Source organism: Rhincodon typus, chromosome 2 (assembly GCF_021869965.1).
Source record: "Rhincodon typus isolate 14 chromosome 2, sRhiTyp1.1, whole genome shotgun sequence".
NCBI classification, from domain to species: Eukaryota; Metazoa; Chordata; class Chondrichthyes; order Orectolobiformes; family Rhincodontidae; genus Rhincodon; species Rhincodon typus.
In genome coordinates, this window is record NC_063333.1 from 149,456,292 (window position 1) to 149,468,738 (window position 12,447).

The 12,447-nt window shown below is 40.9% G+C and overlaps 1 protein-coding gene across 4 annotated transcripts in view; it reads left to right on the plus strand.

Moving 5' to 3' along the window:
• Positions 1-12,447, plus strand: part of LOC109927670 (cadherin-18-like) — a 578,296-nt gene that overhangs the window by 421,232 nt on the left and 144,617 nt on the right. For all 4 annotated transcript variants that reach the window (XM_048616417.1, XM_048616438.1, XM_048616423.1 and 1 more), the window contains one exon: positions 6,986-7,280. In XM_048616417.1, the coding sequence (XP_048472374.1) occupies positions 6,986-7,280 (295 nt within the window). The remainder of the gene's footprint in view (positions 1-6,985; positions 7,281-12,447) is intronic.

Consider the following 12,447-nt stretch of genomic DNA (forward strand, 5'->3'; position numbering starts at 1 on the left):
GAAAGCTGACATTACTCCAGTTCAGAGCGATTCTTATGCAATTAGAATTGATAGTCATTGCTTTCATTATCTTCACACTGTGACAGTAGTGTGTACAGTCTTCACAGTGCATGTGACTTCACGCTAAGTCTGGTTTGCCAGTGCCTTCTTCACCTGTAATCACAACCACCAAGACTTACATAAGTAGTAAAGTCAGGAAGAACTGTTACCTGCAAGGGTACTGAGTTGTTCGTATTGAATGATGGAGCAAGTTCGAAGGGCTGAATAGCCTACTCCTGCTCCTGGTTTCTGCTTTCTAGACAAATGAAGAGGTTTAGGGCTTGAGTGAAGTCCAAAGCTCTGCCTAACCCAAACCCTAATGTACAGCCACCAGTATTAGGGTGCTGACCTCCAGCTGACAATATATCATCCCCACTTACATCATCACAGGGTGTATCCTGGAGTTTCTACTTAACAGCATCACATCCTTTTAGATGATGTCCTCTATATCTGTGCAGGACAATTGAGAACAGGGTGATCATGCCCCAGAGGCGGAGAATCCATTACGCAAAAATCTCTGTATAATATTGGATAGTTCACAATGATAATGTTCAAACAACCAATTTAATTTCACCAGAAATTGCTGGAAAAGCTCAGCAGACCTGGCAGCATCTGTGGAGAGAAATCAGAGTTAATGTTTCGGGTCAAAGCTTTAATTCTTTTCACAGATGCTGCCAGGTCTGCTGAGCTTTTCCAGTAGTTTGTGTTTTTGTTTCTGATTTACAGCACCTGCTGTTTTTTTTTCAGTTTTTTACTATTTAGTTTAAAGTTTAGTACTAGAGATGGGACTGGTTAGTCATGAAATACACTTTAATGGAAAGTTATTTAACTTAAAACCTTGACAACATTTGTAAATACGAAATGTAACACGTGTGAAATTTTCTGTTGATCAACTTTACATTCTCAAACACTTTACAAGATATCAAGATATTAATTAGTGTAATACTTAGTGTAAATATACTTGCTTTTCCTGATCTGAATCATCCTAATAGTTGGCAAACCTGTCATAATAATTAGAACAAGTTATGAGCAAGGGCTCCTGTGGAACAGTGGTAACGTTCCTCACTCTGAGCCAGGGAAATCTGAGTTCAAGTCCCACTTGCAGCAGTGTGCAGTAATATCTCTGAATGTGTTGATTAAAAATATGTAAGTGATAATCACTGCATTTAAGGGAATGATTCTTAAGAAACAATATTCTTTCACTCCAGTTTTATTCTTGTGGGTATGATGTAAAAAAATCTCCCAGCCACCTCATCAGAAAACACTTTTTCTAATCACTCTCAGATTTCCATTATTTTCCATTTATTATTTCAAAATTGTGGATGCTACTGTGCCATAGTTGATTGTAGCTGAGGTGTGTTGAAAGGCTTAATTTGAACATGTTCGGAAAAATACTTATTAAAAAGAATAATTACAATAATAACAGCGGAAACACCTAAAGCCATCATCTAAAGGCATTTAATGTACTCAGTTATGGATCACTCCAGCATAATGAGCCTCTACAATCTTTTGTAATTTCACTCTACATGGGCACCATAATTGCTGTTAGATTTTCTCCACATGGCATTAATATGACACAGGAGAAGACTGTCACCAGGTTCCTACATTTGCTGCTTCACTTCTTTCATATTACCTCGTGTTTTATGTGAAGTAGACATCACTTTCCCCCATGTAAAAATGAAAGAGCTATGAATTGAACACGTGTGATTTTATAGATATGTTACCTTGTTGATGTGAAATGAATTGAAGGTTACGCAGGAATTAGGGATGTGACACATATTTTCATTTTGAGTATTGCTAAGGACATAATTTAAAGAATCTTGTTTCTTTGCACTCATTAGGGGATTGGAAAAGTACCAATGTAAGGGGAAAATCAACGTTACTTCTGTATGAGAGGAGAGTGCTTAGTTGGAAAATGAGCATTGATTAACGGAGGCATTAACACGGAGAATGTGTCAGTTAATGATGATTGGCAATTAACTGACAGGCTTATTTATATTTTAAACCAGTCAGGCTGACTATGATTGGGAAAAAATAAGTACTGTGGATCAGTTCTGCAGAAGAGTCACTGGACCCGAAACGTTAACTGTGATTTCTCTCCACAGATGCTGCCAGACCTGCTGAGCTTTTCCAGCAATTTCTAATTTTGACTCTGATTGGTTGAGGCATTACCCTGAGAAATGAACCAGCAAATGGCAGTCACCTATTTTGTTTTATTCTATGTACTTGTGCTAAAAGACATGGACAATTTTCTGAGATAACAAGGTGTAGAGCTGGATGAACACAGCAGGCCAAGCAGCATCATAGGAGCAGGAAAGCTGATGTTTCGGGCCTAGACCCTTCTTCAGAAAAAAAAAAATTCTGTCAGATTGTTACCAATGACATCCATGATCAGTTTGAACAACATTCCAAACAGATCAGTACAAGGAGAAAATTCAATGTGAGCCAAATTAAAGGGCTGCAGAAAATGGAGGGTCAATATTAGGACATATAAATTCTAAAAACCTTTGGAGTTCCTCAGAAAAGCTTCTCAATCCATTTGCAATATTTTTGTGAGGCTAAGGAGGAATTGGGGAAAATATTTGAAGGAAGAAAAATGCCAGGTACAGGCAGGAAGTGACGCAGCTTCATATCTGGAACTGAAATGGTGATGGTGCCTTGGGGAGAGATTTCTCTGCTACTCTGCAATCCCATCCTCACTGCTCAGAAACCTGCAAGATTATCAGATCCAGAGGTTGAGCAATGCTAAGCCCTCGTGCTGGCTGGATTGTGGTGAGCTGTTGGTGACCACAGAGCAGATGAAAAGGGCCCTAACATGTACCTCTCTGCTGAGCCAGACTGTTCAAATGCAATGCACAACAATCATGTTCAGGCGTATATTCTAAACCACCAGAAATATATAAAGGCATTTATAGTTTTAGTGTATGTTTTTTTTCTTTGGCGCATGTTCACACAGTTGGTTCTTAGTTAAAAACTGAAAGAACTGCAGATGCTGTAATTCAGAAACAAAAACAGAAATTGCTGGAGAAGTTCGGCAGGTCTGGCAGCATTTATGAAGAGAAATCGGCGTTAATGTCTCAAGGTCGAGTTACCCTTCCTCAGAACTCAGAAGGGTCACTGGATGTGAAATGTTAACTCTGATTTCTCTCCACAGATGCTGCCAGACCTGCTGAGCTTTTCCAGCAACTTCTGTTTTTGGTTGTTAGTTAACTTGCCACATCAATTTCACACCACGGAATATGTACCAACCATTGCACGTTCCAGCTTCCTCTGGGAAGATGAACCTCCAAAAGAACAAACTGTCTTCCCAAGTCAGAAGGAATTTGTTTCTTTCTGCTGATCCAGTCCTCAACATCTTTAGTGCATTCAGAATTGTCTGGCTCCTTTGGTTAGTATCCCTGACATGTCGGATCAGCTGATTTCCATTGGGAAGTCCTCAATGCCAAGCATGATCCAATACATTTTGAGATACTTTCTTGATTGCTCACATCCCAGTCTGAATTTTGATGGAAGCAAGAGATTGGGGAGATTGAAGCATACCTGTACAGTGAACCAAAGGCAGAAGCTTTGACAGTTTCTGCAGTGTTGTCCCACTGTACTGCAATACTGTGCAACTAACCTGACATATGCTTCCAATCACACACATCAAAGCATTCGCATCCAAGCAAGTGACAGATAGCTTTGGGATCGGGATTTGCTTCCATCTGGAAGGAAATACATTGCTGGATAAAACTGTTTTAAATTTCCACATTGCTGATGGATTTGAAGCTGAATGCTACAAACTTCAGGGGGCCAACAAAAGTGGACGTTTTTTTTCTCTCTCTCAATAAATTAATTGCAGTGAGTTTCAAACTCCCAGTTTGTTTTCATGAGACACACACTGAATTTCCCGGTAAACTAGGGGAATGAAAAGGAGAAAGAATTGGGAAACCGGACCATCTTCACTGTTCATCAATGACCTTTCCTCCAACATCAGGTCAGAAGTAGGGATGCTCGCTGATGATTGCACAATGTTCAGCACCATTCACAGCTCCTCAGACAGTGCAGCAGTCCATGTTCAAATGCAACAAGACCTGGATAATATCCAGGTTTAGGCTGACAATTGACAAGTGACATTCAAGCCACACAATTCTTTTTTATTCATTTTTTTGGATGGGGGCATCAACCAGCATTTATTGTACATCACTCATCACCCAGAGGGCAGTTAAGGATCAACCACATTGCTGTGGGCCTGGAGTCACATATAGGCCAGGCCAGGTAATGGTGGCAGTTTCCTTCCCTAAAGTACATTAGTGAATCTGTTGGGTTTTTCCAGCAATTAACAATGGATTCATAATAATCATTAGACTCTTATTTCCAGATTTTTATTGAATTGAAAATCCATCATCTGCCATCGAACCTGGCTGTCCAAAGCATTATTTGGGTCTCTGGATTAACAGTCCAGCAATAGGCTGTCACCTCCATTGATGCCAGGCAATAACCATCCCAAATAAGAGACAATCTAATCACCGCCCCTTGATATTCAATTCTGTTACCATCATCAATCCACCACTATCAACATCCTCGGGGTTACCATTAACCAGAAACTCAACTGGACTCACCACATCAACACAGTGGCTACAAGAACAAGTCAGAGGCTAGGATTACTGTGGCGAGTAACTTACCTCCTGACTCACCAAAGTCTGCCCATTATCTACAAGGAACAAGTCAGGAATGCGATGGAATACTTGCCACTTGCCTGGATGAGGGCAGCCCCAACAACAAGCAAAAAGCTTGACACCATTCAGGACAATGCAGTTCACTTGACCAGCACCACATCCACAAGCATCCATATGATGCTCGGTAGTTTTAGTGTGTACCATCTACAAAATGCACTGCAGAAAAGTCTTTAGGCAGCACCTTTTAATCCCAGGACCACTTCCATCTAGAAGGACAGGGGCAGCAGATACTTGGGAACACCACCACCTACAAGTTCACCTCCCAATCACCCATCACCCTGACTTGGAAATATATTGCTGTTCCTTCAATCCGCTGGATCAAAATCCTGGAATTCCCTCCCTAAAATCATTTTGAGTCAACCTAAAGCACATGAACCACAGTGATTCAAGAAGGTGGCTCACTACCACCTTCTCGAGGGGCAACTAGCGACAGACAATAAATACTATGATCTTATGGTAATGTGGATAAGTCTTGACTGGCAGTGTACTGGTAGAATTATGTGGCGACAAAGGCGAAAAATATTCTCTCGTTGGCCTTGTAAACTCTTGTTTAAATAATTTTTATCATTCTCTGATCCAGATTCAAACTCCATACACCCTTGATGAGTCTCCAATGGAACTTATCCTTTTTTATATTAAGATTTCAATCAGACTGAATTAACCCCACCCTCGCACCCTATTGACAGCATGATTAGGAAGGTACTGAGTAGAAAGACCGACCCGAAAACCAAAGGGCCCAGGAAGGTCAAAGTGCACTGCAGCCTGCTGTTTTCCCAGCTGCTGTTTGAAAAGCCCTCTACCCCACAAACTGAGGGAGGTGAATTTCACATGTCAGTTGAGGAGCTAAATGGGATAGAAGTCTCAGTTAGGATTATCTCAGTATCACAGGGAAATACTCAAAATTTTTCAATAAATGTCATTTCTAACTTAAAAAAATGCTGATACCCAGATTGCTGTCTCTACCCCATGGGCAATAGTTTCTATTTTCACTCACAATTTAACATGTCGAAGAATTGAAATGAGGCATGGAATGTCTTCTCATTAACCATTCCAGAATGAAATTAGATGCAATCGCAAATCGTTTTGCTATTGGGTAAATGCTGTGATGTTCAGAACTGATATTTCTAGACGTGATTTATGTAGTTGTTACCTTTAATCACTGCTCTTCAAAGATTTAATCATAAACTCTGCAATGGTCCAATTGATGAAGCTACTGACCTGAATGGTTCTAATCTAAACACAACAAATCATTAGATATTGAAACCCCTACTTTGCTGAATCACTGAGTCATGGCTGAAGTCATGGGTATAATACAAAAATTGACCTGTGAACAAAAAGAAACAATTGATGTTGGATAGAGAGAGATTACCCAGTATTTTTCATGAACATTCAGTGGAAAATGTAAGTGGAATGGATTTATCTCACAATTGCATGCTGAATCAGTTTTCAATATTGTCTTGGCTCATAGAGTCACATAAAATAATACTTTTCACTGTATCTCAGTACACATGACAACAACAAGTCAATCAATCAATCAATTAATCATACAGCATAGAAACAGAACCTTCGGTCCAACCCGTGCATGCCGAACAAGTTTCCCAAACCAAACTAACCCCACCTGCCTGCATTTGGCCCATATCCCTCTTAACCTTTCCTATTCATGTACTTATCCAAATGTCTTTTAAATGTTGTAACAATACCTGCCTCCACCATTCATCTGGCAGCTCATTCCAAATACGAACCACCTTCTGTGTGAAAAAGTTGCCCCTCAGGTCCCTTTAAAATCTTCCCCTCTCACCTTAACATATGCCCCTAGTTTTGAACTCCTTTACCCTAGGGAAGAGACTTTGAATATTCACCTTATCAATGCCCCTCATGATTTTATAAACCTCTATACGGTCACCCCTCGACCTCTATTGCTCCTAACCTATCCAGCCTCCCCTTAAAATTCAAATCCTGCAGACCCAGTAATGTCCTGATAAATCTTTTCTGAACACGCTCCAATTTAATAATATCCTTCCTATAAGCAGGGTGACCAGAACTGTACATAGTACTCACACGGAAACAAACCAGAAGTGTGTAAATCCAATCAGTTAATCGAAATGTGACTAATGTCCATGAATCTATCACATCAGGTGTCAAGACAAATTGGGAATTGTGCAGGATCTAATTAAGATGCCAACTTGCTTATAGACCTTGACTCACCATTCTTTCATACTTTTCTCCAGCTTCACTCGAATGCAGATAAAGGGGATGGATCAGTCAAGTACATCCTGTCAGGAGAAGGGGCTGGTACCATTTTCGTTATTGATGACAGCACGGGAGATATTCATGCAACTAAAAGTTTGGATCGTGAACAGAGGATACACTACATTCTTCATGCTCAGGCTTTGGACAGAAAGACCAACAAGCCCCTTGAACCTGAGTCTGAGTTCATCATCAAGGTGCAGGATATAAATGATAATGCACCTGCCTTTCTGGAAGGACCTTACTCTGCCTCTGTCCCAGAAATGTCTGAAGTTGGTAAGGTTGTGTTTTAACCACTGGAGCTTTCTCTCACTGCAATTTGATACAGTATTGTATGCACTATTTCAGTTCAATAATTCTGCACTTGTTGCTGTATCCTTTCGTTGCAAGTTAATTCAATCTAATCCCATTTGGCGGCTTTCCATCTTAATAAGACACTGCATTAATGGAAATGTAGAAATGTCAGAGCACTCAATATTCCCCATTGAGATACTTGGGAGACATTCATTTCCCCATGGCACAGGAAGCATTCATGACAAATTCCTGTCCAGGTGACATTGTTCCAAAATTCTCAGAGTTTCCACAAGTTGATAGGTCTGTGTCTTCAATAGGCACATGTCCAGAATCCCATGGAAATGAGCTGGGACAATACATTAGCCCTTCCTAAAGCCAAAAGGGGCCCATTTCTGATGATCGTCTGACTTCTCGCAGTAGCCTTTTGCCTTGGGACAAATTTCCATCCAGCCATGCTGACAGGAGTGAGGGGAGAACAGTGTTTAGGACAATTGGTAAAGGACCCACAGGATAGGCCAATCCTTTTTTCTGATAATACAGCAGACCTTTGGGTAGATACCAAAGGTTGTCAGGACTAGTAAATACACAGTGGTTTCAATGTTCCTGCTCCCTCTTTCTGCTTCTTATATCTGCTTTGTGATGCTGTTAGAAGGCAGAGCTCACTTCAGCCAGACTGACAGTCTCACCCAGCCAATTTGGGGAACTAGTGACTTCAAACAGTTCAAAGGCCTTTCCTTCAGGGTCTACTTGCTCACAAGCTAGGCGCTGGAAGAATGCAGGGGGAGCGTGGGGATGGGAGGAAGATTCACAAAACTGTGTTGATGATATTGTTAATCTTTTAAACTGCATTAACTTAGACTTGATTGGGTTCAGGTTACACTCTGGAATATTGATGATGAACTTTAGAACATTGTCAGTGAAATTCATCATTTTGTCACCTTCCTGGAGATAGAACGAGGTTAAAATGGAAGTGTTAAAACTTTGGAAACAGTGAACAATTAAACATGACAGAACATATTCCTAAATACTATTGTAAAATATCTCCACAGAATGTTCACAGTGTTGCATTAGTTTGTTAATGAGACTGAGAATTTCTGAGCTTGTCTGGATTGAAATTGTCAAAGGTTTCACATGATGTGACGGTTCCTGTCTTATTAAATGTCATGAGGTGGTCTGATATACTGATGGTCTACACTATCACATTGTCATCCTTGTGTTAGTCCATAACATGAGACATCTGTTACACAGTGCTGAAGAATTATCTACAATCCACAGGAGTTTAGTCTCAAGCAATTCAGACCTACTGGTGCATGCTTCCCTCAGGGTGCGACGCTGCAAGAGGACAGAGCTCAGTAAGATCGAATCTGAGAGCTTTATACACCCGGGTCATGAGGGCCACTGTGTCCTCCATAACTGTCTGTCTCTCCTGTTCCTCGTTGTGCAGTGGACAGTGTACTGGGGCTGAGCAAGTGGCTGGTCTCAGACAATCTTCTGTGTGCCTTGATCTGGGCCATGTCTTCTGCAGCTAGCCACAGAGCTGTCATAGTCAGGTGTTCACCAGATTGTGTTCTTGCATTTTCTAAGGCTGATGTTTCCCCTGAGGTGTCAGTATCTGAGCTGGTGAGTGTACAGGAACCAGCTTTACCCTAACCTTAACCCTATCGCAGGTACTCTGTCATCCTAGAGGATGTTCAGGGGAAATGACTAAATGAATCACTTTTGACACCCAGGTTCACTTCCAGCATCAAAAAGTTTATTGGTTTACACCGTGCGGAAGAAAGACTGTGTGCAATCTAAGGTCATCCCCACTGAGCAAATAGAACCTTACACTTTTTAGTTATTTGCTTTTAGCCCACATTTTGCTGTTACAAACTAATCAGATTATTATTCGATTACATATGCATCCACTCAGGTTAATCATGTGACTCTGTGATCAATTTTAGGCTCTCCCATGATGTTTACCAGACCAAATCCCCATCTATCACTTCTCCTTGGGCCTTCATAATCAATCGTATTCAACCACATTCCAGACTTTAAGTTCCTGCAATAATTTCTGTAAATAGAAAAGGACTTCTCTATCTGCCTTAGACTGAATACCCACAGGAATTCATTTAAATCCCTTAATGCATGTATACTTGGAAAGTCCGTTTATAAATATTTATGTGTATGATATAACATGTGGCTATAACTTGGGGGTTCTAAACTGATGTGGATCAGTCCCTTCCTTTCCATCCCATGCTAAATAATAAACTTTAAGCTAGCCTAAAAGGGGCTTCTGTTAGCATTTCTCAACAATGTTCCTTATCAAACTGTCTCTATACAAACAGTAGCTGAACTTGGGTCTGTTTCAACAGGTCTCTCTTGTAGGCATTTCACAAGACCCTTTGTGTGTTATTTTAACCTTGCTAACTTGGATATACTCCTTCTACAAAGGCAGATAATTACTCTAGTGCATAGTTTAGCTTCAAACATCAGGCTGTAGAAGCTGATGTTTCAGCTAAAATCTTCCTCAGTCATTTCACGTCAACTGAGAGCCACTTTCAGCCATTATATGCTGCTTCAGCTGTGGGCAGGCCTAACAGAGGCCAAGGAAGTGGTTTCTGGAGGAGTAGGCTATTCTAACTGAGGCCCTAGACATCCCAGTACCAGCTACAAGACACAGGGGAGAGAAGATAACGTGCCCAATGGCTAGAAGCGGTGATACATTAATTGAGACTGACAGCAGGTTCTGGTGAGAGCTGTAGTGGAATGAAGGGTGGTACTTACTCAGGTGGCAGGAAGGGCCTGGATGTCTCGGCATTCCCACAGGAGCAGTCCTGGCTTTCTTTGCAAGGGACAGATCTCTCCTCATAGCAGGTGAGGAGCCAGATGTCAGGCACCCCTCAAATCCTCTAGGCCCTTTCTGCTCTGTTGTGAACTGCTTTCTCTTGGAAATGGGAGAAACAGAGGGATTGAGTGACACAGCTGTGAGTGCTGGGGTGGATGCTTCAAGGGAGTGAGTGGACAGCACAGAGGGTATGTAGGGTTAGTGGTGTCAGGGAGAATGTTGTAGGCAATAGTGAGAGTGGTAGAGCATGAGCTTTGGTTACAGTATCAGAGAGAAGATGGTGGCTCTTGCCTTGATGCAACAGTGAAGAGTGACAAACAGAGTTACTGTGTAGGGTCAGATATGACTCTTCTTCAGAACATCTTTGATGTATTATGCACATATATTCCCAGGTTCCTCTAATCATAGAATCCCTACAATGTAGAAACAGGCCATTCGGCCCAAGTCCATACCACTCCTCTGAAGAGTATCCCACCCAGATCCATCCCCCTCCCCCTACCCTTTCCCAGTAACCTTGCATTTTCCATGTCTAATCCACCTGAAGTATGCATCCCTGAACACTATGGGCAATGTAGCATGGCCAATCCACCTAGCCTGCACATCTTTGGACTGTGGGAGAAAACTGGAGCACCCAGAGAAACCCACGCAGACACGGGGAGAATGTGCAAACTCCACACAGACAATCTTCTGAGGCTGGAATCAAACCTGGGTCCTTGGTGCTGTGAGGCAGCAGTGTTAACCACTGAGCCACCATGCCACCCCTTTGGGATTGTACTTTTATTTATATTTTCCCTCTGCATTCTTTCTGTAAAAATAAATCAGCATTCACAGCATTAAATTTTGTCTGCTATCTGTGTACCATCAACTAACCTGTCTATGTCCTTTTGGCTTCCAGTCTTTCCTCCTCCCAGTTCCACAATATTTCCAATTCTGATCTCATTATAGCTTTCATAGATGCTGTATCTCCTTTAAAATGACAAACATAAATAATCAAAGAATCTCAAAAAAAACCAAATAAATGAGAACATTAATAAAGTAGGCAACATGTGGATTTTCTTATTTAATGCAGCGATCCCCCATAGTCCCCTCAGGCTGGGTGGAATCTCATTGTTCTGCATTGTGCTTGAGCCTTCAACAAAGCATTTCTCATCCAACAGTAGCCTCATATTAGAAAGCAGAATAATTTTGACCTGCCATATCTCAACAGTGCTGTTTGTGATTAATTTCTCATATTGAGTAGCACCTTTTTATGCAAACATAACATAAATTCTAAGAAATACATTCCGATTGAAAAGCATGTAGCTGAAATCTGGTTGTAATTTTCAGAAAGAGAAGGTATTTACAATGTTTTTAGTATTTGTAAATCAGAAGTATGCAGCTGTTTTGAGATTTGATTTATACCTCTGCAACATGCTGTTTGTGTTTATACATTCAAGATGTAACTCAAAGCTTAGGCATTGAGTTTCTGCACTATGTGCTGTATGGGAATGGGACTCGATTAGTGAAAATATGGCAATGGTCTTTAAAGTGGATAGTTCCACATGTTTTAAATCTAAACATTTCTAATGCAAAAATATTTTTAAAAAATCAGAGTGTAAGTAGGCCATGTGTGGTACACCACGAGCCGCCTGTTCCACCATGCAGTCAAATCATGAATAAACTGGATGTGACATCATCACCACTTCCTGCCTGTCCCCATTGTGTTTAACTTCTTTTTAGATGAAAACTCTGTTTTAAATCATCTTTGAAATTGCCAAATTTTCCACCCATCTCTGCTGTCTGATTAATAAATGCTACATAACCATCACCTTCTGAGAGAAGTATTTGGCACCACTTCTCCAAGTTAAAATTTGTCCCTGACTTCTAGATTGTCCCACAAGGGGAACCATCCTGTCAACCCCTTCCATGTTAAAACCCCTCAAAGTTGTAAATGCTCCAAATACATCACCTCACATTCTTCTAAAGTCCAATGAATTTTGGCCCAAATTGAGCAACCTTTCTTCTTAAGGCAACCCTTTCATCCCAGGAGCCATCCTACTGAACTTTCTTTAAATTGCATCAAGTGCAACTATGTTCCTTCTTAAATAAGAGGCTGAAACAGTGCTGGGTACCCCTCGTGAGGACAACAAAACTTCTCTACTTCTATACTCCATTCATTTTGCAATGAAAGCCAATAAACCGTTTGCCTTCCCAATTACTTATTCTTGTTAAACTTTTGTGATTCAAGTACAAGGACACCCAGATTCTACTGACATTCTGCAGCCACTCTCTACTTAAATAGAATTATGTTTTTCATTCTTCCTGCTGAAGTGAGTATCTTCA